Genomic DNA, 22,500 nt, shown 5'->3' on the forward strand with positions numbered 1-22,500 from the left:
CATGGGAGAGCCCCGCCAAAAAACACCCGCCACAGGGACCCAGACCTCCCCAACTGGGCCACCTCTCCTGTTTTTCTGTTTACTCGCTCTTTCTCCCCTTTACCCTAACACTATTGTGACACTGTAGAGATATCCACACAGAGGTGTAGAGAGATTCATTTGGACCGTACGTGTGCATATTTATATGACAAAGAGGATGTTTCAAAAGGAGAGGGATTTTTACGTTCCTCTGAGGGACCAAAATCTTTTAGAGTTGCAGTGGCATGATTGTCTCCTGAATGACACTGTCTGTGTCTCTTTTCTTCCAGTGTATTTATGCGTTCCCTGATATGCAAAATGGACTTCCATTCTTTGGCATTAAAGCTATACAAAGCAAAGGTAATGACAACATTTGGTTTGTATTATGTCATGCCTGTTGAATCAACATCTTCAGTATGGATGGTCTACCGTGCCTTCAAAAAGTATTAACACCCCTTGACCTTTTCCACATTTTGTTGTGTTATGACCTGAATTTAAAATATACACTGTAGATTAAATGTATATTTTTTTGTGTCACTTGCCTAGACACAATAACCCATAATGTCAAAGTGGAAATATGTTTTTTCAAAATTTCTAAAAATGTATTCAAAATGAAAAAGCTGAAATGTCTTGAGTCAATAAGTATTCAACCCCTTCGTTATGGCGAGCCTAAATTAGTTCAGGAGTAAAAATGTGCCTCACAATTCACATAATAAGTTGCAGGGTGTAATGAACACGAGGGGAGACAGAGAGCTGGTTTCAAGTGCAGGGCGCAGCAGGTGTTTATTGCAATGGACCACAGGAGGAGGCAGGGAGCTGGGTCCAGGGGCAGGCAGAAGGTCATACACAGGAGGAGGCAGGTAGCTGGGTCCAGGGGCAGGAAGAAGGTCATACACAGGAGGAGGCAGGTAGCTGGGTCCAGGGGCAGGTAGAAGGTCATACACAGGAGGAGGCAGGTAGCTGGGTCCAGGGGCAGGTAGAAGGTCATACACAGGAGGAGGCAGGTAGCTGGGTCCAGGGGCAGGAAGAAAGTCATACACAGGAGGAGGCAGGTAGCTGGGTCCAGGGGCAGGGGCAGGTAGAAGGTCATACACAGGAGGAGGCAGGTAGCTGGGTCCAGGGGCAGGCAGAAGGTCATACACAGGAGGAGGCAGGTAGCTGGGTCCAGGGGCAGGCAGAAGGTCATACACAGGAGGAGGCAGGTAGCTGGGTCCAGGGGCAAGCATAAGGTCATACACAGGAGGAGGCAGGTAGCTGGGTCCAGGGGCAAGCAGAAGGCCACACACAGGGGGTCCAAAAGGGCAACAGTACAGGCAGGGAAAAGGCTAGTAACGTAGTTCGGGAGATCAGGCAATAGGTAGATAACAGGACATCCGATAGGCTAAAGTACAGGCAGGGAATAGGCTAAAGGCGTCATTAGTGAGGCAGGCAACAACTCTCATACACGGGAGTTATTCAAGGGAAACCCAGCGCTCCGAATGCCGTGTGTCACAAAACAAACAATACCTCACAGTGATGGGTTGCAAAGAACTGAACTAAATAGTGTGTGATAATGACATACAGGTGTGTGAACAGGTGATTAGAATTCAGGTGATTGGGATCTGGAGAGTGAGCTGATTTCAGGGGATCTAGGTGTTTGAGAGTATGAGCTGGAAAGTGGGCTGCGTTCAGGGGATCTAGGTGTTTGAGAGTATGAGCTGGAAAGTGGGCTGTGTTCAGGGGATCTAGGTGTTTGAGAGTATGAGCTGGAAAGTGGGCTGTGTTCAGGGGATCTAGGTGTTTGAGAGTATGAGCTGGAAAGTGGGCTGTGTTCAGGGGATCTAGGTGTTTGAGAGTATGAGCTGGAAAGTGGGCTGTGTTCAGGGGATCTAGGTGTTTGAGAGTATGAGCTGGAAAGTGGGCTGTGTTCAGGGGATCTAGGTGTTTGAGAGTATGAGCTGGAAAGTGAGCTGCGTTCAGGGGGATCTACGTGTTTGAGGGTGTGAGTTGGAAGCAGACGTTACACAGGGACTCACTCTGTGTGCAATACTGGTGTTTGACATGATTTTTGAATGACTACCTCATCACTGTACCCCACACATACAATTATCTGTAAGATCCCTCAGTCGAGCAGTGAATTTCAAACACAGGCTCCCGAGTGGCGCAGCGGTCTAATGCACTGCATCTCAGTGCAATAGGCGACACTGGTTTGAATCCAGGGTGAATCGCATCCGGTCGTGATTGAGAGCATCATTGGGGTTTGGCCGGGGCAGGCCGGCGTTGTAAACAAGAATTTGTTCTTAACTGACTTGCCTAGTTAAATAAAGGTTCAAAACAAATATATATATTTTTTTAAATAAACACAGATTCAACCACAAAGACCAGGGAGGTTTTCCAATGCCTCGCAAAGAAGGGCACCTATTGGTAGATGGGTAAAGAAATAACAGACATTGAATATCTTTTTGAGCATGGTGTTGTTATTAATTAAACTTTGGATGGTTTATCAGTACACCCAGTCACCACAAAGATGCAGGCGTCCTTCCTAACTCAGTTAGGAAACCGTTCAGGGATTTCACCATGATGTCAATGGTGACTAAAACAGTTAGATTAATGGCTGTGATAGGAGAAAACTGAGGATGGATCAACAACATTGTAGTTACTCCACAATACTAACCTAATTGACAGAGTGAAAAAAAGGAAGCCTGTACAAAATAAAAAATATTCCAAAACATGCATCCTGTTTGCAACAAGGCACTAAAGTAATACTGCAAAAAAATGTGACAAAGCAATTCACTCTTTGTCATGAAAACAAAGTGTTATGGTTGGGAAAAATCCAATACAGTACATTACTGAGTACCACTTCATATTTCCAAGCATAGTGATGGCTGCATTGGGTTTTGGGTATACTTGTAATCGTTAAGGACTGGGGAGTTTTTCAGAAAAAAACAAAAACAGAATGGAGCTAAGCACAGGCAAAATCCTAGAGGAAAACCTGTTTCAGTCTGCTTTCCATCAGACACTGGGAGACTAATTTACCTTTCAGCAGGACCATAACCTAAATCAGGGTTTCCCCAACTCTGTCCTGGGGCCCGTCCTGGGTGCACTTTTAGTTTTTTGCCCTAGCACTACACAGCTGATTCAAATAATCAAAACTTGATAATGAGTTGGTCATTTGAATCAGTTGTGTAGTGCAGGGCAAAAAACAAAACTTGCACCCAGCGGGGGGCCCCAGATCCAAGTTTGGGAAACCCTGACCTAAAACACAAGGCCAAATCTACAATCAAATCTCTTGCTTACCAAGACAACATTGAATTTTCCTGAGTGGCCGAGTTACAGTTTCGACTTAAATCTGCTTGAAAATCTATGTCAAGACCTGAAAATAGTTGTCTAGTAATGACCAACAATCAATTTGTCAGAGCGTGAAGAATTTTGAAAATAATAATGGGTAAATGTTGCACAATCCAGGTTTGGAAAGCTCTTAGAGACTTACCCAGAAACACTCACAGCTGTAATCACTGCCAAAGGTGATTCTAACATGTATTGACATTACAGAGTATTTTGTGTCGATGTCAATGAAATCCATTTTAATCCCACTTTCTGAAGGCACTGTATATTCATGTGGTAATGATATTCAATATAATTCAGGTAGTTTGCTTACTCTCTAACTGTAAAGCCCATCTTTACCATGTATAGTTTAACATTTACCATAATCACTCTCATCAAGGTATTTTCATGCTTACATCACAAGATCTCTTCCAACCTGCGGTACCTCTCCCTCTTTCATGGCCCCGGGAGGGTAATTACAGTGAAATAAAGACTTGGTAAACACTTTGAAGGGCATTTCAAATGCAAGCTTAGTAAAACTAGCTTTTTCCAGAAGGACCAAGTGCATCTATAGAAAGAGAGAGAGAGAGGCTCCTTTTCGCATTCATGGATTGCGGGGCCTTAATCTCATTAAAGTGCCCAGCGGTGTACCTCCCGCGCCGCTCCGCCCCTCCCTCCATTTAATCAGCCCTGAGACACACTACCACTCATCTCAGATGGACCAGGGTTATAGGATGGCCATTCACAAGAGGCAAGGCAGCCCGTCGCATTCAAATGGGGAGGGCAGGCCGACGGGGCTGCTGAAAGGCACATAGGGAACATGAAAGCATGTGGCCATGGGTGTGGAAACTGAGCCTGGTCTAGGTGGAGGAAGGCTTTGTAATTATAGAGCTGGTGGTAGGGATAGGGTTGTTAACTGGGCTGCAGGAGCTGGAGGGTAGAAATGGGCTGATTGCCAGAGGATTATACCCCCTCCCCCCAATTATTACCTAGAATGCATTTAACTGTGCAAACAGGTGCACTCATACAAGACTAGAAACAGGCCGATGTAACATGAGACGCTAGGAGAGGCACACACCGACCGACACACACGTACACAAAGACACACACACACCTCTGCCCTGTCTAAATCAAGTCCACACCATTGCATATTGAAAAGGCCCCTCTTTTTTTCCACCTGTATTGACATGATGTTTGTCCCTCTACAGCAGCTGTTCATGTTCCTGCTGGAGGGGCAGTCAGGGGGCGCTGTGGCCCAGCAGGGCTGTATCAGCGCAGAGCAGCTCCTGGTGGAGCTCAAGGCCGGGGGCATCCGACCAGAACAAGAGGAAGCCATCAAACAGGAGCTCCGACACATCAGCTCCCTGGACCTGCTGGACTTCCTGGCGTACCTGCCCCTCTTCATCCTAATCCACAACTCAGTCATCGCCAACCCACTGGATGACTCCAGCAACCTGTGATGTCATCGGCTACACAGGCTTGAACCCTATCTGTCATTAGCTACCACACACTGTGGCAACAGGGTTCCAGGGTTCTCTTTCTAAAACGATAGCCAATGCACTTAAAGCTGTTTTTGAGATGTGGTTTTTTCGGGGGGTGGGGGGCACATTTCATGTAACAAGGTCGACATTCTGAGAAATTTCTTCAAAGGGGCTTTGGAGACACCCTTTGGAATATGCATTGATAAATAGCCTACTGAAGGTGGACGTCTAAGCTTGAGAATGGTGCTGTCTATGGTACTGAAATATGCAGGGATTTTCAGTTGCGGTTCATGCATCGGTAATGCACTGAATAGGGACATAACACGTTTAGACTCCAGTTAGACAAGGGATACACAATTGTTGCTCATGGGGGACCAAATCCTAAAATGCAAGATGCAGGTGCAACTTCAAACTTTTGCACAAATTAAGCATTGATTTAATGCATGATTTATGCCAAACCTTTGTGCGGGTTTTTAAGATAGGGGGGGGTGAATATAATGGCTCTCCACCGCTTTAGTAACTGAGTAATGTGGCATTATGAAAATAAAATAAATGAAGCATGACCTAACCTAAATCTCCTATGTGTTTTCAATCATCTCCCTCAGCTTTAAGTGAGAGGGTCCGGCAAGAAATTACAAATTAGATATGGCAGTTCTTTATTTAATTTCCCTCAGGCTTGACAGAGTCGGGGAGGAAAGCGTTAATGCACTCTGACAGGCGGTCATGGAATTGTTCAGACCATTCATTGCTGTTTTAGGGTAGCTGTGTCATAGAAATTCTATGATGCCTAATAAGGGTACCAAAGAGAGCTACACATACTGCCTGTCGTTTTTGTGTCTTGTGCCCTTCTTGGTAAGCTCTATTTTTATTTCATCTTTATTGTAACCCTTTCCGGCAGTCAAATGATCAGACCGCCCTCTAGTGCAATCATGGGTGGAATGTTATTCTTTTTTCAGAATGAATCAAAACAATATTTTTTTTACAACGAAAACTCTGTGTTTCTATGTCAAATGGTTTCGTGTTTCAGTCTTCTGTGATGTAGATAAACTATAATGTTTGGATGCAAACTCAAAATGTAATACATTTTCAGTTGCCTAATTATAATTTAAGGCCATAACTGTGTGTGAGGTGTATACTTTTGTTTCAAAGTACAGTAGATTTGTTTGACTACCAAGAAAGACTGTGACCCTGACGTAGCCCACTGTAGTAAAAGGCTAACAGGGAGTTCCATTGAGGGCAAGGTCTATTTACCAAGCGAGCCCAGCATATACATAATTGACTAAATACAATATAATACAAATAGGCCTATACAAAATTACAAACACACTCAAGAAAACAATCCCATTCCTCAGCAAAGAGGTCCACAATCAACAATTTGACCTCCCCAAAAGACACCACACCACATCCGTAACTCTGTAGATTGTTCCATACATGGAGTGCTAACAAACTGAAAGCAGAGACGGGATTTCCAGAGTAAGCCATCCCTGAGACCGGGTATGATACAGTGACTCTTATGTCTAAAGGTTATTAATGATGTCCGTGCGGCAGTGATGTGTACTGAACCTGTCACCAGTAATAAAATTAGGTGCTGTGTTAAACTGCATTTAAAGGTGTTTATGAAGTGGCTCCTGCATTCATATAGATGATGTCACCATAGTCTAGGAACTGTAGGAATGTCGATAAAATGATCTGCGTGCTACTATTAAGCGAGAGGCAGGACTTGTTTCTACAGAAGAAGCCCATTTTATTCTCAGCTTCCTCACTAAATCATCTATATGCTTTTTAAAAGACAGCCCATCGTCTATCCAGATGCCCAGATATTTGCATGCAGGGACACAATCGATGTTCACACAATCTAAAGTACATGTGCTCTAGAAAACATATACTTTCATACTAGTTTGAGGTCAATAAAGGTTTTCTGTAAATCAATGAAGGCAGATTGATGATCAGATAGAGCCTTGTCAACAGAGAGGGGCAGCATTATACACAGCAGTATGCCCACAAGTGAAGGTTACACATTTGGACAGGCAAACCAATATTGTTTATATATTGTAGTTAGTCAAATGTACAGGACCCAAAATCGAACACTGTGGGACACCTTTCGTAATATCAAGGAAACCTGACTTAAGGTTTCAGAAAGGTTTCAGAAAATACACATTGTGTCCTGTCTATAAAGAACTTGGTCTCAGCAATAGATTTAAAATCAGTATTTGTCCACCTAGAAAGTTAGATAATGGTGGATTATACACAATGCCCAGGCTTTATGTGGTACTAGGCTCCACTCAAATAAAATGTAGGCCTTGTAGCCAAGCTTTCGAATATATTCTTATGTGGCTACATTTTTACCTGATAAACAGCATAGCTGATGTTTCATTAATGATTTATCTTGGTGTCAATGAATTGTATATTGTATTGTGGTAACAGCAATAACCCTTTCAGCTAGAGATAGTGGTGAACAATACCTGGCACTCTTAGACGATATTCCCTCTGGCAGCTTGCACGCAACAAATGGTTAAACTGTTTTTTTCTTCGCAAGGGCATTTGTTGAGTGCTAGTCGCGCGCTGCTGTATGAAAGGCACACGCCGTCAGCCAATAAAATGCGCGGTCTCCTCTCCACCACTAGACAACCGCATTCACTCATTAAACCAGGCACGCGCCTCGAAGCAAACGCGTCCTACCTGTCAAACTCGATGCTTCTTGGCCTCGGGGAATAGATAGGTACCTGAACTAGACATATTGTAATCTAAAATATTTAATCGCTCTTTGTTTCGTTGATTGAATCTTACAAACCAAGGCAAACAAGCCTACCAACTTTAGTTCTTATTTTCATTGACGGCCTTTGTACCTTGTCAGCTCTGGGATTTGAACTTGCAACCTTCCGGTTACTAGTCCAAAACTCTAACCACTAGGCTACCCTGAGTATAACCAAATAAGTACAAATTATGTCCTTCCCGTTGATTATGCTTAATGTCAGTTTCAATATATAGCCTACAGTGAAGCAGAATGTTTTGTGCACTCTTTGCAAAACTGTTTGAATGTCTATTTTTTACCCTGTAGGCACCTGCAATTTACCACAGGTGAGATCATTTACACGTAGGCTAAACGAGAATAACGTTTCAAGCTTTACGTGTTTTCTTGTCATTGCATTTAACTTTATTTTCAGAGCTTAAACCCTAAAGTTCTATATGATTCAGAATCGTCATTTTGATGGTTTGTCAACGAAATAAGTCGGTTTCAATTACAAATAGAATTGCTTGTTTTACAGAATTGCACAATATATTAGAAGTTCCAAAAACATAGTCAGCTGATAGAATTCACTGTTATTTATACAGTTTCGTTTACTAAAGTTGTTTTTAGAGTTTATTGTAAGGGATTTCACTGAGAGGATGGCATAGACGGATTCACGGAGCCATTGTCACAACTGTGACTTTTTCAAGTGCTATTTTTGGGTGCTACACATTAGCTACATATTTTTCTCTCTCTCTGATATGCACGCGCTTGCGCGCTGCAGCATTGAGCTGGTGCACAACAGAATTGACATGCAGCATCAACACTCCAAAATTCATGACACGTCTCAGCTAGCCTAACGCCAGGCGAGATGTATTATCACCCCATTAAGTGCCCCCGGGCTATAAACAGGGCTATTGGATTCTTGAGGAATCGAATTTACTATTGTTGTATTACTCTATTTGTATGTTAATACCTTATATTACAGAATGTACCGTTTTTTTTTTACGCATATGGAGACACGCGTAAAATGTGTAATATGGCACGAATTCGTTGGTGGAAGTGTGCATAAAATAGGTTATATTTCTATTTAAAAAATGTAGCAGAAATATATTTCATCCCCCATTCTCCTATATCCTTTCTCCCATTCCATCTCCAGTCAAAACACACTGTAACTAAAAGTGAATGTAAAATGCAAACGTAAAAAGTCTGAGGTACAAAAGGAAATACTAGAAAATGTTTTATTATGAGACTAGAGTGTAGAAAATATGGTTATAGGCTTTTCTCTTTTCAACCAACATGATACAAGTAAAGGCAGTGTGGAGCTGGCAGTATAGCAATAGACAATGAATCGCCATTGTGCTCTGTTTGGACAATAGCTGCATAACCTTTGATCATCGTGAACTCCATGTACAATAACATGTATTTCCTATTAAATAAGACACATTGGTGCTAAAAATAAAACGTCGGAGTGTCAAACCCCTTCTTGAAACCTCATTAATCAATGACCATACACAGAATAGCCAGCTGCAGAGCATTATACAAGTCTAAAATAGGCAAGAGGTAAGAGCAACTTATCAATATAAATATATACAAAAGAAAACATCTAAAAAAATATCTTTACATACAAAAATATCTTGATATATTGCAAAAACATGTTTGATATAGAATTTCATATAATAAAATCCGCACATTGGAAGCATTTTAGAACTAAATGTCACAGGAGTTTACAAAGAAGGGTTGATGTTCTTTGATTGGATTAAGCATAGTTCGAGAACAACATTTTAAATTATGTTTTGTGTGCTGATGTAAAATCACTTTTGAAATGTTGTTTTCGTGGGCGAATGTGCTGGAATGTTGGATTCCCATGCTGTCAGACATGGAGAGCCCGTTTTCTTTTTAGTCCTTTGGCGCTTGGCTCAACACTGGCCTGCATGTCCGCAGTTTCTCCGGTTGCAAGGCCGAACCTTTAGGTGGACTGGTTCGTGGACGACCGGAGCAGAACGCCAGCTCAGTGCGTCTTGTTCTAGAAGGCGCGAGCTCCTCTGTGATCCTCCCGAGCACATGCTGAGGGTTTACATCATTCAATTGATCCATATTCCTATAATAACGAACAAGAAAAGTAGGCAAGACATTAGTTCAGTTATTTTCAGTTGATCTTGAAAACGTAATAATGCAAATATTCATTATAACAAAGCATAATACAGTACTTGTAGAATATGAATGATAGGCCTATTATAAAAACATTCGTACCATATAGGCTGATGCTCAGAACCAGTTGGTGAAGTCCAGGAGTTCCTGCTCCTCGGGACTGAGAGGGTCGTAGGACCCCTCATCGGACGAGTAGGAGGACACTGGAGAGCCTGCCATGGAGTTCATCTCGTTGGGGTAGTTGTTGGGCGACAGGACTCCGGACTGAAACGCCGCGCTCACGGCGTCGTGCTCATCCAAAAGTTGCTGCAGTGCGCGAATGTACTCCACCGCGGACCGTAACGTTTCCACTTTGCTCATCTTCTTGTTGGCCGCGCCATTGGGGACGTGTTCCCGGAGAGTGGCGAAGCCGTTGTTGACAAGTTTCACTCTGTTGCGCTCCCTCTCGTTCCGCCGCGCCACGGTGTGCGGCTGCTGCTGTGGCAGGCTGTACCCAAAGCCGGCAAAATTCAGCCTCCTCTTGCATCTTAGCAGCTCTGGCGAGGATGAGCGCTGCCTCTTCACCTTGGATGCTGACTTGCCGCTCCCTTGGCTGCTGGTAGGGCTGAGCTGGATACTCTGCGCTGCGGCAGCAAAGAAGCAGGAGGGCGGAATGAACTGCTGCTGGCTCACATTTATTTCCATCTTGGCTGTGATGTCCATTGGCACGTATTAAAATATAAAAATAAGAGTTGCAGAGAATCTCAGAGTTCTTCTTTGGATAGATCGGTAGCAGTGCGTCCTGCTCGTGGCGTTCACGTGTGGCTTAATGCTCACTTTAGCCTTGTTTAATGGGCGGTCTTGTGGGCTTCTGCCTCGCACACTCCTCAGTCTGAACTGAGTCCTGAGAAAGGCTAGTAACAGGGCTTATACACTGGCAACCCCACGCGCTGGACCTGACCACGCCTCCTCCTCGTGCTAGTTGTATTCACCTTGGCTCCTGTGCTGTTGCAAAGCGTACGCCGGACGCGTGCCACTTGAACCACTGAACAAACAGTCACCAGATCACAACTGGTTGCAGCATGCAGACTTGTTCCAGATGTTTTGAGAAGTAATAGAATGTTACTTTTCATTCAACTCTGCTTTGCAAATCTACCACCGGATTGCATGATTACGCATGATGCTCCTCATAGAAAATGTATAAAAATAGAGCGTCTTTGGTTCAGAAATGCACCTTATTTGCGAGATATATTGAATTGTTTCATGGCGTATGAGAGATTGAGGGTCTTGTTCATAACATTTGGCCACAGTTTGATATAATTTAAAATAAGATCTAGATCGAAAGACAAATGAGGTGTAATTTAATTGTATGTGTAAAATGAGTAAAACGTGTCCCTTTATGGGTGAATCAAACAACTTCAGATTTTTTTTAATATATACTTTTTTAAATAGCTTATACAAGCGAATCTATTAGGCTCTACTAGCTTTTTACGCATGTAGATCACCAATTTCCCAAGTGGACCGAAAAGTAGTGCTGAAAGGCAGCTCTCAAACTCTGACGGACCTTAAAGGCGCTTATAAAAGATTTAAGATTTAGTTGTTTGCATTGTCTTTGCAGTCCATAAAGTATGGCCAGTATACTATAAGGTATACCTTATATACCCCATTGACTGTAAGTTGTTTTGAACACTGTCGGGTTGGCAGGCACAAGCAGACCCCACAGTCTTGGATGACCCACAGTTTATTGTTAACACTTTTACAACCGCATTTGAATGCTTCGTCTTTCAAAGAATGGAGCTTTGTCCAGCAGAGGCGAATTTTCCACTTTCATTAGGCTAGAGCTAATCATCAACATCGGAGAGGCGAAACGGAAGGGTAAATCTGAGAAGAACCATAAGAAGGACGCATTCGAGGATGTTTTGTGTATGATTTGATACACCCTATTTTGTTACAGTAACGACTCGACACAGTGTATTTCGACAGTTTTGTTTTATTTTAAAGGGCAGCATAATAGAACATGTCTTTCACTGAGAACAAAACCAACCGACTCCACTCATGGGGATGTGTGTGTGTGTGTGTGTGTGTGTGTGTGTGTGTGTGTGTGTGTGTGTGTGTGTGTGTGTGTGTGTGTGTGTGTGTGTGTGTGTGTGTGTTTGAGGGGAGGGGGGGGGTAAATTGTGAAATTTTTCTGTGTTGGCTGTGGCATTCAAAATCAAGCCTGCATTGAAGAACCCAGCCCCCACCAACTTTTCTTTTCTTTTTCCTCCCTTTTTTGCACAGCAAGAGAGTTTAGAAAAGAAGCGTGGGTTCTATTCAGTTTCCCCTAGCCCCCTCGCCATCGTCGGCTTTCTGAAACCTATCTAGCATGCCCTGTCAGTGCGGTTCCAGAGTCCAATTAGCGCTTTGTAAAGACTTGTTTCTTCTGCAGATCTTCCAGAGGCAGGCAGAGCGCTCCCTCTATTCGAGGGTTCCAGTCATAGACGAGTGTAATAATTCATATGACATCTGGGCACCCGAGTCTCCATTGAAACACCTCTGTCTTTCTGCTTTTGGAGTTCACTGAGACATCATAAAACAAAACCCATAAGGGTCCATTTGTCCTGGGAAATAATCCCTATGTGATATGCGGGATTAATTTTCAATTTGTTAGCTGTTAAACTAAATTGTGGTGTTAATTTTTTTAAATAATGTGGTCGTTTGGGGGTCGCCCATGGCACTGATTCTTTGTATCATTTCTGCAGGTGTATTACAAAAGATCAGTCTTATAATAACGTGAAAAGCCGCCACTGAATGCATTCTGAAAGATACAAACACAGTGATCACGGTTATCAAAATTCTGATTTATCTTAACCAACAATTTCAAAAAATGAATAGGTCTAAATAAAAAATGTTTGAATGGCATCGCCTATATTCAGCTGCATTAACTATTCAATTGTGCTAAAAAACTAGAGTTTTTAGATGAAAGACCATATCTGAAATAAGACATTTGAAGTGTACAGTGTTGTCTAGATAGCGTACATGACAGTATAGTGGACTTTTATTTTGAAAGTTTGGGACGTTTAAAATTAGGCTACTTTAAAACATCTATCTGATGCTTTTGTTTTACTTATTGAGTAAAAGAAAAGTGCTGTGCTATGCATTTGATTAATTAATGAGACCTGTCAGGAACATCTGGAGTGAATGGTAATGAACCATGCCATCACAAGGCATCTGAGTAATCTGAATCAACTTCTCTCAGCAGTTAGCCTATTGAAGAGATGCTGAACTGAATATTTATCTGAAATTCCCTACAGTCTATGTGGACAATCATCCAGTCTTGTCTGTTGCCAGTGATGTGCAGCTGTTTAATTGGTCATGACTACCTGCACACGCACACACGCACGTGCGTGCGCGTGCACACACACACACACACACACACACACACATAGAAAGAGAGAGATCACCAGTGGTGGAAAAAGTACCCAACTGTCATGCTTGAGTAAAAGTAAAGCTACCTTAATAGAAAATGACTCAAGTAAAAGTCACCCAGTAAAATTCTACTTGAGTAAAAATATTTGGTTTAAAATATACTTATGTATCAAAAGTAAACGTATAAATAATTTCAAATTCTTTATATTAAGCAAGCCAGATGGCACCATTTTCTTATTTTTTCTTATTTATAGAAAGCCACAGGCACACTTCAACCTTCAGACATAATTTACAAACAAAGCATGTGTGTTTAGTGAGTCCGCCAGATCTGAGGCAGTAGGGATGAACAAGGATGTTTAGTTGATAAGTGTGTGAATTTGACTATTTTCCTGTCCTGCTAAGTATTCAAAATGTAAGTACTTTTGGGTGTCAAGGAAGATGTATGGAGTAAAAAGTACACTATTTTCTTAAGGAATGTAGTGAAATAAAAGTAAAAGTGGTCAAACATAGAAATAGTAAAATAAAGTACAGATACCCCCAAAAAACTACTTAAGTAGTACTTTAAAGTATTTTTACTTAAGTACTTTACACCACTGGAGATCACTGAAAACAGCGGCTCAGCTGCAGTAACTGTCCACAGGCTGTTATGTGCACTGAAATGATTCCACACTTCTGAGAATATACCAACAAATGTAGGCCTTTCAAACATGTAGGCCTAATATATAGGCAAACCAACGGTGGCTTGGGTTACTCACTCAAAGGGTCATATGGGTCAGAAGGGCCTTGGGTCCCTAGACAGTATGCATGAGGTGAAATAGTTGTAAAATATTTTGTCTTGTACTGCAGCACCCTCTAGAGGATTGACAGTGCATCACCCAAATGCCTTTCAAGTCTATGTTAACTTGATGGCATTTGTACTGAGTTTTTAAATATTTTTTATTTAATGCCCACAGCAGTCTACCACGTTATTATTTTAGCTCACTGACATTATAATTTATCATTTACAATCATAGTATATTCTGGAATTACTAGGCTACATGTGAATGTGACATGAGGCTATATTATGAACAATTGAATAATCAGCTGGTGGGATTCATTATTTGTACATAAACACAAATGCAGGGATTATGTTACAATATAATATATTTTTGTTGGCTGTTTAATTTGGTCTTTATTAATCAATAACTAACGATATCTGTATGATTACAATAGATATCGCCACGTGACCATACAAATCGCAAATTACAAAACGCGTGAAGCTTGTCTGGAGTATGCTTCCGTACTGTTTTTTTTTTATTTATCACGTGTGCTTTGTTTAAGGAAGAGCGTACAAACCTTCGCGTTTTATAACTTCACTACAGCTTTCTGGTATTTTTAGTGGTTGATAATAGTTATCACGCCAAGTTTAAAAGCAGAAACAACGCTAAAATATACGCTTTAAAACAGCAACCTACTTGATGTTTCTCTAACTTGCTTTTGGATGGTGCAAATTGCAGCTGTCAGTGTCCAGCTCAGCTATCAAACTGTTATCTGGTGATATGCGGTCCTTGAGCTATGTTCAGCGTGTTAGTTTTGATTTCCCCGGAACCCTTTTCCCTCATGCAATTTGTCTTGGTGATGCGGACAATGACTCGGTAAAGTATCAGCAGCTAGACAATTATTCAGGGATCTTTCCTTGTGTCCATGTTTTCGGACATTGGCAATCCTTGAAAATCCTTGTGTGTAGTCTCAATGCTCACGGCGTTAGTGTATCCACCTCTTAGGGCCAGTTATACATATTGTAGGCCTACCAATGACATGTATCAACTCGTTTTTTTTGCCAGTTATTTCCCCCACCTACGTGGCAACATAAATAATTTTTCAGAAGTCATAGACTGCTCTGCCCACTCTCCACTTGCCCATTCATTGTCCAGCTGTGCCTTTCTAGTCCCTGTACTGTAAATAGCAACTCCTGCTTTAGAGGGTCTCTGACTCATTCCCTCCAGTCACGATAAGAGGGTCAAGAGTGAAATGGTAGATGCCATAACAGTACTCCTATCACGTTCCTTGACCTTCAACATATTTAAGACAACATGTCTTATATCTACGGAAACCTTGACACCAGAACCTTGACATGAGCTGTTATTATTTTTGAACAGCTGAATGAACTTATTGTGGGTGACACCAGTGGAAAGCTGCATGTGTACAAGAACGATGACGCCAAGCCTTGGATCACTAGAACATGTGTGGGCATGGTAAGTGGCTGCTTAGAGGGCATTTGATCACTTCTCTGAGTTCAAATGTCAGCACATTTCAGTACAACTGTAGTGGCATGAAAGAGGAAATTTGAACACCGCTGTCTGCACATCTGATTTATATTGTTATTTTAGCAGATTTAGACAAATATTTAATGAATTATCTTTTTGGTTTATTTTTAGCTCACCTGTGTTGGTGTTGGAGACATCTGCAACAAAGGAAGGGTGGGTGTGCAGAAACTGTGCATAGTCCTTCAGTCAGATGAGGAATATTTGTGTTTTTCCCCCTTGTATCCAGTGTGTGCTATCACCTAACTATTCACTGCCTTAACTTATCCATCAGAACTTTGTAGTTGCTGTGGGTGCAGAGGGATGGTTTCACCTGTTTGACCTGTCTGCAGTGGCAGGAGCCAAGTCAGATTCATCCAGCCAGCAGGAGGCGCTGTTCTCTGACGACCAGAAACCCTGCTTCTCTCAGCACATTCCTGCCAACACCAAAGTCATCCTTATTAGTGACATAGGTAACCTCTCTGTTCTACACCCATTTCGCCCTAGATGTAGGCACCCTCAATGCGATTGACCGCTTCTGTTTTTGACTGCTTTACTCTCAACTGTGTATGTGTGTGTGTACACGCTTTGCAGATGGGGATGGGCGCAGTGAGCTTGTAGTGGGATACACAGACCGTGTGGTGAGAGCGTTCCGCTGGGAGGAGCCTACCGATTCTTCAGACCTGAGCTCTGGACAGCTGGTCCTGCTGAAGAAGTGGCTTCTGGAGGGACAGGCAAGTCTATACACAAACATGGAATATGTCAATCAAAGACTGAACTCCTATCCTACGAAGCAATCTACTCAGGGTTTTCTAAAGCTTACTAGCTTCAGCTAGATTTACGTTCCAGCTCAAGCTTGGTCCGTTCTACGACGGTGGAAATTGCTCGTCCGCCTGCCGCTAACTAGCAGGCTTGTAACTGCTCATGTCGCACATGGCTAGTCGAACTCTTCATTGAGACAATGCTGGAACATTCGTCCATGAATTAATTAGTGCCACATTTTTATTTGTTCTGAAATAAAAAATGAAGGAAAAGTTATTTTGCAAATTCAGCAGGCTATGGTGTGATAAAGGATTTTAGAAGTGCCATCTTTATTTTCTAACTTATCATTAAGGCTGTCTTTGGTGTGCTTATCAATGCACGAGCACCTTTCTTTCCACTCCTACTGATATTTGTTATTCATGAAGTCACACAAAAGTGTTACATTGCGTGACGTTTAAAATGCATTCTATCATTACTAAATCTGTAATGTGATATATTTTAACATGACTATTTTGTCACACACAAAAAACATTGGATTAATAAAATATTGAATAAGTCATCTTCCTCAAATGGAGGGGATGATGCAGTCTTTGCAAGAGGGAGTGAATCTGATTTAAATGATCCTCAACTCGCGGCTCAGTCATTTCATTCAGGGTACGTGGAGTTAGCCTGCCCCGGAGCAGGTTAGTTCTTAAGGATTTGTTGTATGACCGGTTATCCCGAGTTGAACTCTGGCCCAACATATAAACCCCACATAACACTGGGTGACTTCACATCCTGTAAAGTGTACACTCTACTATTTCTAATCCATTATTTCCTCCTGTGACAGGTGGACAGCCTGTCAGTAAATCCAGACCTAGAGGGTCTTCCTGAACTGATGGTGTCCCAGCCTGGTTGTGGCTTTGCCATCCTGCTGTGCACATGGACACAACAGGGCTCCTCTGAGGCGGGGCCTGGGGAGGAGGCTCCACCCACTCCTGGCAGGTACATACCACTGGACATGCAGAGCACCTAATACATATGCAGAGCACCTAATACATATGCAGAGCACCTAATACATATGCAGAGAACCTAATACATATGCAGAGAACCTAATACATATGCAGAGCACCTAATACCTATGCAGTATTAATACATGTAGTAGACATATAACAGTGCTTTGGCTGTCTAATTATAGATAAGCTGTGCCAGTTCATGTTGGTATCGTCCTGTGTTTCTAATGTGTCTGTCACAGCGAGGGTCCCTCCAGAGACATCATTCTGCATCTGACCACTGGTCGGATCCACAACAAGAACGTTTCCACTCATCTCATCGGGAGCATAAGCAGAGGCTCCAAAGGCGACTCCTCTAAATGCGGCCTGTTTGCCCTCTGTACTCTAGATGGTAAGTGTCTTAATTGAGTTGTTCAGAAGAGCAACGCTGCGTAATTTGCTAATCGCACCACTGACCACTCTAAACTTTTGTACGCAGTCAGTCTCATAACAGAATTCTAATGAGGATGTGTTCAGATAGGACGTGTTAACATCACGGCAGTCAATTATCTTCTAAAATAATGAGCGAAATCATAACTGCAGTGGGCTCAGCAACAACAAAAAATCAGATCCAAGGTTTATATGACATGTGGTTGTGAAGATACCTGACTGACCTGTTTATCTCAACAGACATGACTCTGTATGTCCAGCAGGTTTCTATAAGGAGGATATCTCTGGCAGGCAGTACATCTGCCTAGCCTGCTCCGCAGCCCCCTTAAGGGGAAAAGGAAGACCTTTCTTACTCTCACCAATTATAATGTCTAACAAGGTCGCTCAGAACTAGGAAAGGCATGTAGAACGGAGGAAGGTGTTGTGGGTGAATGTTACCAGAGGAGACTGGTTGTGGTTGAGCAGGCTGAGGGCTCTGTGAGCTCCTGGAGAGACTATCAATATTTAAAGAAAAGGGGAACCAATAGGATTATCTTACTAGAGAGTCTGGGCCAGTCACAGATGGGCTAATAATGATGCACCAAGAGAGGGCTTGACATGCCTGTGTACCCTAATTAGGATCAACGTTTGAGCAATTCTGCTGAGGGAAAAGTGAAATGTAACCAGATCATATTACAGCCATTTTATTTAAAGCAATAAAGGTGACGCATGAAGATAATGTTGCAGTTTAATATGAAGAGGATTTTTCCAAGTATTTGGATTTCGATTCAAAGCTTGTTGGTGTTTTCAGGAGAGATTGAGGGACAGAAATGGTTGTGAATAAAGGTTACCTTAAACATCGTCATCTAAATGTCTCCATCCCTGAGCCCGAAGCAAGGAAATAGGGCAAAATTGGTGTCCAGCACTCAGACTGCTGCTGTAACCACAGAAATAATTCATTCCATTTAATGTTTTCCTTAACCTCGTGAGAACCAGTGATCTGCAGGTCTTGAGTTGTTTAAGTTCTCTGTATTTTTTTCTCAGACTGTCGTATTATATGCAGTTTAAACAATACCCTTGATACCATTAACAATATTAAGCATAAAATGTTGGTCATTTTAGTATGTGATTAACGTGAGTATGTGGTTAACGTGATTGTGTGTTTTTGTGTTCCAGGCACCCTGAAACTGATGGACAGTTCAGAGCAGTTGAAATGGTCAGTGCAGGTGGATCACCAGCTCTTTTCTCTGCAGAAGCTGGACGTCACGGTGAGTTTACAAAAACAATCTACGTATTTTTTTTGTGACCGTTTGTGCCTGTGCGGTTTTTGACATTGTGACTGTGCCTCTTGTCTCCAGGGCGATGGCAGAGAGGAGGTGGTGGCGTGTGCTTGGGATGGTCAGACCTACATCATCGACCACAACCGCATGGTGGTGCGCTTCCAGTTTGACGAGAACGTCAATGCTTTCTGTGCAGGTGAGACTCTAGTCATATCCCTCACCTATGTATGTCTGATTTACGTGATGACTAAGCAAAGGATATAGACCAGTGGATCCCAAACATTTTATAGACCCGTACCCCTTCAAACATTCAACTTCCAGCTGCATACCCCCTCGAGCACCAGGGTCAGCGCACGCTCAAATGTTTTTTGTTGTTGCCATCATTGTAAGCCTGCCACGCACGCACACACTATACGATACATTTATTAAACATAAGAATGAGTGTGAGTTTTTGTCACAACCCGGCTCGTGGGACGCGACAAAGAGCTCTTATAGGACCAGGGCACAAATAATAATAATATAATAATAATCAATAATTTTGCTCTTTATTCATAAAAAATTGTGAATAACTCACCACAGGTTCATGAGAAGGGTGTGCTTGAAAGGATGCACATAACTCTGCAATGTTGTATTGGTGTGGTGGTTAATTTCTGTATCATCAAATGAGGAGAGACAAACTTATCACACAAGTCAGAGTTATACTTAAACTGAATCCTTATTAGTGAGAGCTTTGCAATAGCGATGGCTGGTCGGCGAATCACGCTAAGATGATTCGTTGAGAGCCCAGAGACGAAAGGTCTTTTATAGCCAAGATACACCACTTTCAACCTACATGACGAACAACAGATGTATAAAATGGGTCACAAGGTTAAGATCTGTATGAAATATACCTATAATACATAGCAGACCGTATCTGCTGGTCAACAGTATTCATTGTATAGACCAGTGTCTGGCCCTCCGACTCCAAACTGGAACCATCTCTCCCTGCTACGGTATAGAACAGAAACATTAACTCATGCTCTGGAATGCTCTTTAGGTTTTATCACCCAAAGACATCGTAAATCTCCTGTCAGTGTTTTCTCCCAGAGACCCATCCTCAGTAGAGCACACACACACAATAGTTAACAGAATACTCTATTCTGTTGCATAAAACAACCATTTGATACAATAAAAGTATTATAACATAATCTTGCAATTTTTCCACCTTATTGGAGAGAGTCTGTGCCTGTGCCTGTTTAGATTTCATGCTAGTGAGGGCTGAGAATCCACTCTCACATAGGTACGTGGTTGCAAAGGGCATCAGTGTCTTAACAGCGCGATTTGCCAAGGCAAAAAACTGAGCGCAGCCCAATCCAGAAATCTGGCAGTGCCTTCGGATTTAAATTCAATTTTCACAGAACCGCTTGTTGCAATTTCGATGAGGCTCTTGTTCAGATATCGGTAAGTGGACTGGAGGCAGGGCATGAAAGGGATAACGAATCCAGTTGTTTGTGTCATCCGTTTCGGGAAAGTACCTGCGTAGTTGCGCACCCAACTCACTTTGGTGCTTTGCTATAGCACATTTGACATTGTCCGTAAGCTTGAGTTCATTTGCACACAAAAAAATCATACAATAATGAAAAGACCTGTGTGTTGTCCTTGTTAATGCAGACAGAGAAGAGCTCCAACTTCTTAATCATAGCCTCAATTTTGCCCCGCACATTAAATATAGTTGCAGAGAGTCCCTGTAATCCTGGATTCAGATCATTCAGGTGAGAAAAAACATCCCCCAGACAGGCCAGTCATGTGAGAAACTCGTCATCATGCAAGCAGTCAGACTAGTAAAAATTATGGTCAGTAAAGAACTTTAAGCTCGTCTCTCAATTCCAAAAAACGTGTCTATTTTTCCCCTTGATAACCAGCGCACTTCTGTACATTGTAAAAGTGATACATGGTCGCTTCCCATATCATTGCATAGTGCAGAAAATACACGAGTTCAGGGGCCTTGCTTTAACAAAGTTAACCATTTTCACTGTGGTGTCCAAAACATCTTTCAAACTGTTAGGCATTACTTTGGCAGCAAGAGCCTCTCGGTGGATGCTGCCAATGTTTCACAACGCATCAGTGACATGGCAGGAGATGTTTTGAAACAATTACTGCTTTGCATACAAGCCAGTGAATTGTTACAGCTGGATGAGTCAACAGATGTGGCGGGCCTGGCACAGCTCCTGGTATATGTCCGTTATGTGGAGTGGGAGCTACCACTCCACTGTCTCCCTGTCATGCCTTTTGTGCCATCAGTACAGATACCAACACATATTGACCACCAAAGTTAATTTAAAGTCACAAAGCTGTCCAGTACTTTAAAAATATTCTCTCCTGTTGTCCTGGTTTCCAGTGGTTTGCAGAAGAGGGTGTCTTCCTTAATGGACCTCCCATAAATGTAACGGACATATACCAGGAGCTGTGCCAGGCCCGCCACGTCTCTTGACTCATCCAGCTGTAACAATTCACTGGCTTGTATGCGAAGCAGTAATTGTTTCAAAACATCTCCTGCCATGTCACTGATGTGTTGTTTGATGAAGCCATTGTCTGTATAGTTTTTTTGGGGCCTTTTCCCCCAGCATTGTCCCAGCCATATCCACGGCAGCAGGAAGAATGAAGTCCTCCACAATAGTATGGGGCTTGCCTGATCTAGCCACTCAGTAGCTCACCATATAAGACGCTTCTAGCTTCTTATTAATGGTATCTTTTATACATGTCTTAATACTTGAAACTTGTCTTAATTCTTGCTCAAAAAACTCCTGTGGCTTATTTAAAAAATTGGCATGTTTTGTTTCTAAATATCTGCGGAAGAGGGAAAGTTTCATTGTGTTGTGAGATAGTACTTTTGCACATATAACACACTGTGGCTGAGGAAAGGCACTACTCCCAATATAAGTGAGCCCCAAATCCATGTAGTTCTCATCATATTTGCGCCTCTTCGATGGTCCAACGTCCCTGTCTGTTGTTTGGTGCTTTCCCAGGTACCTACGGACTGTTAGTGGAATTCCCGCGAGAGAGTAACGGTTAATGTGATTGGATGTTAATTATTTGACTAGGCTACCTGTATTTGACATTGTGTTGTTATTTTGCTGAACACTAGATGGTTTAATTGTATTTTTGGTAGTGAAACGAGGCTACTCTGGCGAGAAAAAAAACTCACCCAAATGTATAGTCCTGTTGGAAAATATAATGGACTGTTTGAAAATGTGAAGAATTTAAATATTTTTAAATACAATTATTATTATTTTTAAACGGGAATCACATTTTAATTTGGCGTACCCCCGACAGCATTGGGTACCCAAATTTGTGAATACCTGATATAGACAGTGTTAATTCAGTATGTTTCCAGCTCATGTCACCATTAGATGGCAGTGTTGGATTTCAGGCTCACATAAACAAGCTTCATCCTCTTATCTCAGGCTCTGTCAAATGCTGTTTCTCCAATCTCTGCACGAGCCCCAGTGGCTCTCTGAGAGCAGAGAGAGATCATATTGTTATCTAAAAAGAGGATTAAAGAAATGGACGAGAATAAAAATCAAATGTTATTTGTCACATGCTTGGTAAACAACAGGTGTAGAGTAACAGTGAAATGCTAACTTGCGGGCGCTTTCCAACAGCGCAGAGGATAATAAAAATAATAGTAATACCACAAGGAATAAATGCGGAATGTGTAACGATGAACGC

The 22,500-nt window shown here is 42.2% G+C and overlaps 3 protein-coding genes across 9 annotated transcripts in view; 2 read left to right on the top strand and 1 right to left on the bottom strand.

Annotated features, from left to right (window-relative positions):
* Positions 1-5,806, top strand: part of LOC112217196 (AT-rich interactive domain-containing protein 1A) — a 73,874-nt gene extending 68,068 nt beyond the window's left edge. For all 4 annotated transcript variants that reach the window (XM_042300347.1, XM_042300350.1, XM_042300349.1 and 1 more), the window contains 2 exons: positions 309-378; positions 4,530-5,806. In XM_042300347.1, coding sequence (XP_042156281.1) covers positions 309-378; positions 4,530-4,781 — 322 coding nt within the window. In that variant the 3' untranslated portion in view covers positions 4,782-5,806. The remainder of the gene's footprint in view (positions 1-308; positions 379-4,529) is intronic.
* A 2,951-nt stretch (positions 5,807-8,757) lies between these two features.
* Positions 8,758-10,573, bottom strand: LOC112217272 (achaete-scute homolog 1a). The gene is made up of 2 exons (XM_024377535.2): positions 9,784-10,573; positions 8,758-9,631 (listed from the first exon to the last, which is right to left on the bottom strand). The coding sequence occupies exon 1, from the start codon at positions 10,381-10,383 to the stop codon at positions 9,799-9,801; it is 585 nt and encodes a 194-aa protein (XP_024233303.1). The 5' UTR covers positions 10,384-10,573; the 3' UTR covers positions 8,758-9,631; positions 9,784-9,798.
* A 3,788-nt stretch (positions 10,574-14,361) lies between these two features.
* The window catches only part of itfg2 (integrin alpha FG-GAP repeat containing 2), a 13,033-nt gene continuing 4,894 nt past the window's right edge, over positions 14,362-22,500 (top strand). For 2 of the 4 annotated variants that reach the window (XM_024377224.1, XM_024377225.1), the window contains exons 1-9: positions 14,362-14,702; positions 15,207-15,302; positions 15,486-15,527; positions 15,646-15,823; positions 15,945-16,084; positions 16,942-17,096; positions 17,347-17,495; positions 18,689-18,780; positions 18,871-18,988. In XM_024377224.1, coding sequence (XP_024232992.1) covers positions 14,607-14,702; positions 15,207-15,302; positions 15,486-15,527; positions 15,646-15,823; positions 15,945-16,084; positions 16,942-17,096; positions 17,347-17,495; positions 18,689-18,780; positions 18,871-18,988 — 1,066 coding nt within the window. In that variant the 5' untranslated portion in view covers positions 14,362-14,606. Of the gene's footprint in view, positions 15,082-15,206; positions 15,303-15,485; positions 15,528-15,645; positions 15,824-15,944; positions 16,085-16,941; positions 17,097-17,346; positions 17,496-18,688; positions 18,781-18,870; positions 18,989-22,500 lie in introns of all 4 variants that reach the window. The other 2 variants (XM_024377229.2, XM_024377228.1) reach the window with 2 other exon arrangements.

This window comes from Oncorhynchus tshawytscha, linkage group LG17 (assembly GCF_018296145.1).
Source record: "Oncorhynchus tshawytscha isolate Ot180627B linkage group LG17, Otsh_v2.0, whole genome shotgun sequence".
NCBI lineage: Eukaryota > Metazoa > Chordata > Actinopteri > Salmoniformes > Salmonidae > Oncorhynchus > Oncorhynchus tshawytscha.

Excerpts from the sequence above, each read along its gene's own strand:
- LOC112217272 (XM_024377535.2), bottom strand. The coding sequence starts at position 10,383 with ATGGACATCACAGCCAAGATGGAAATAAATGTGAGCCAGCAGCAGTTC.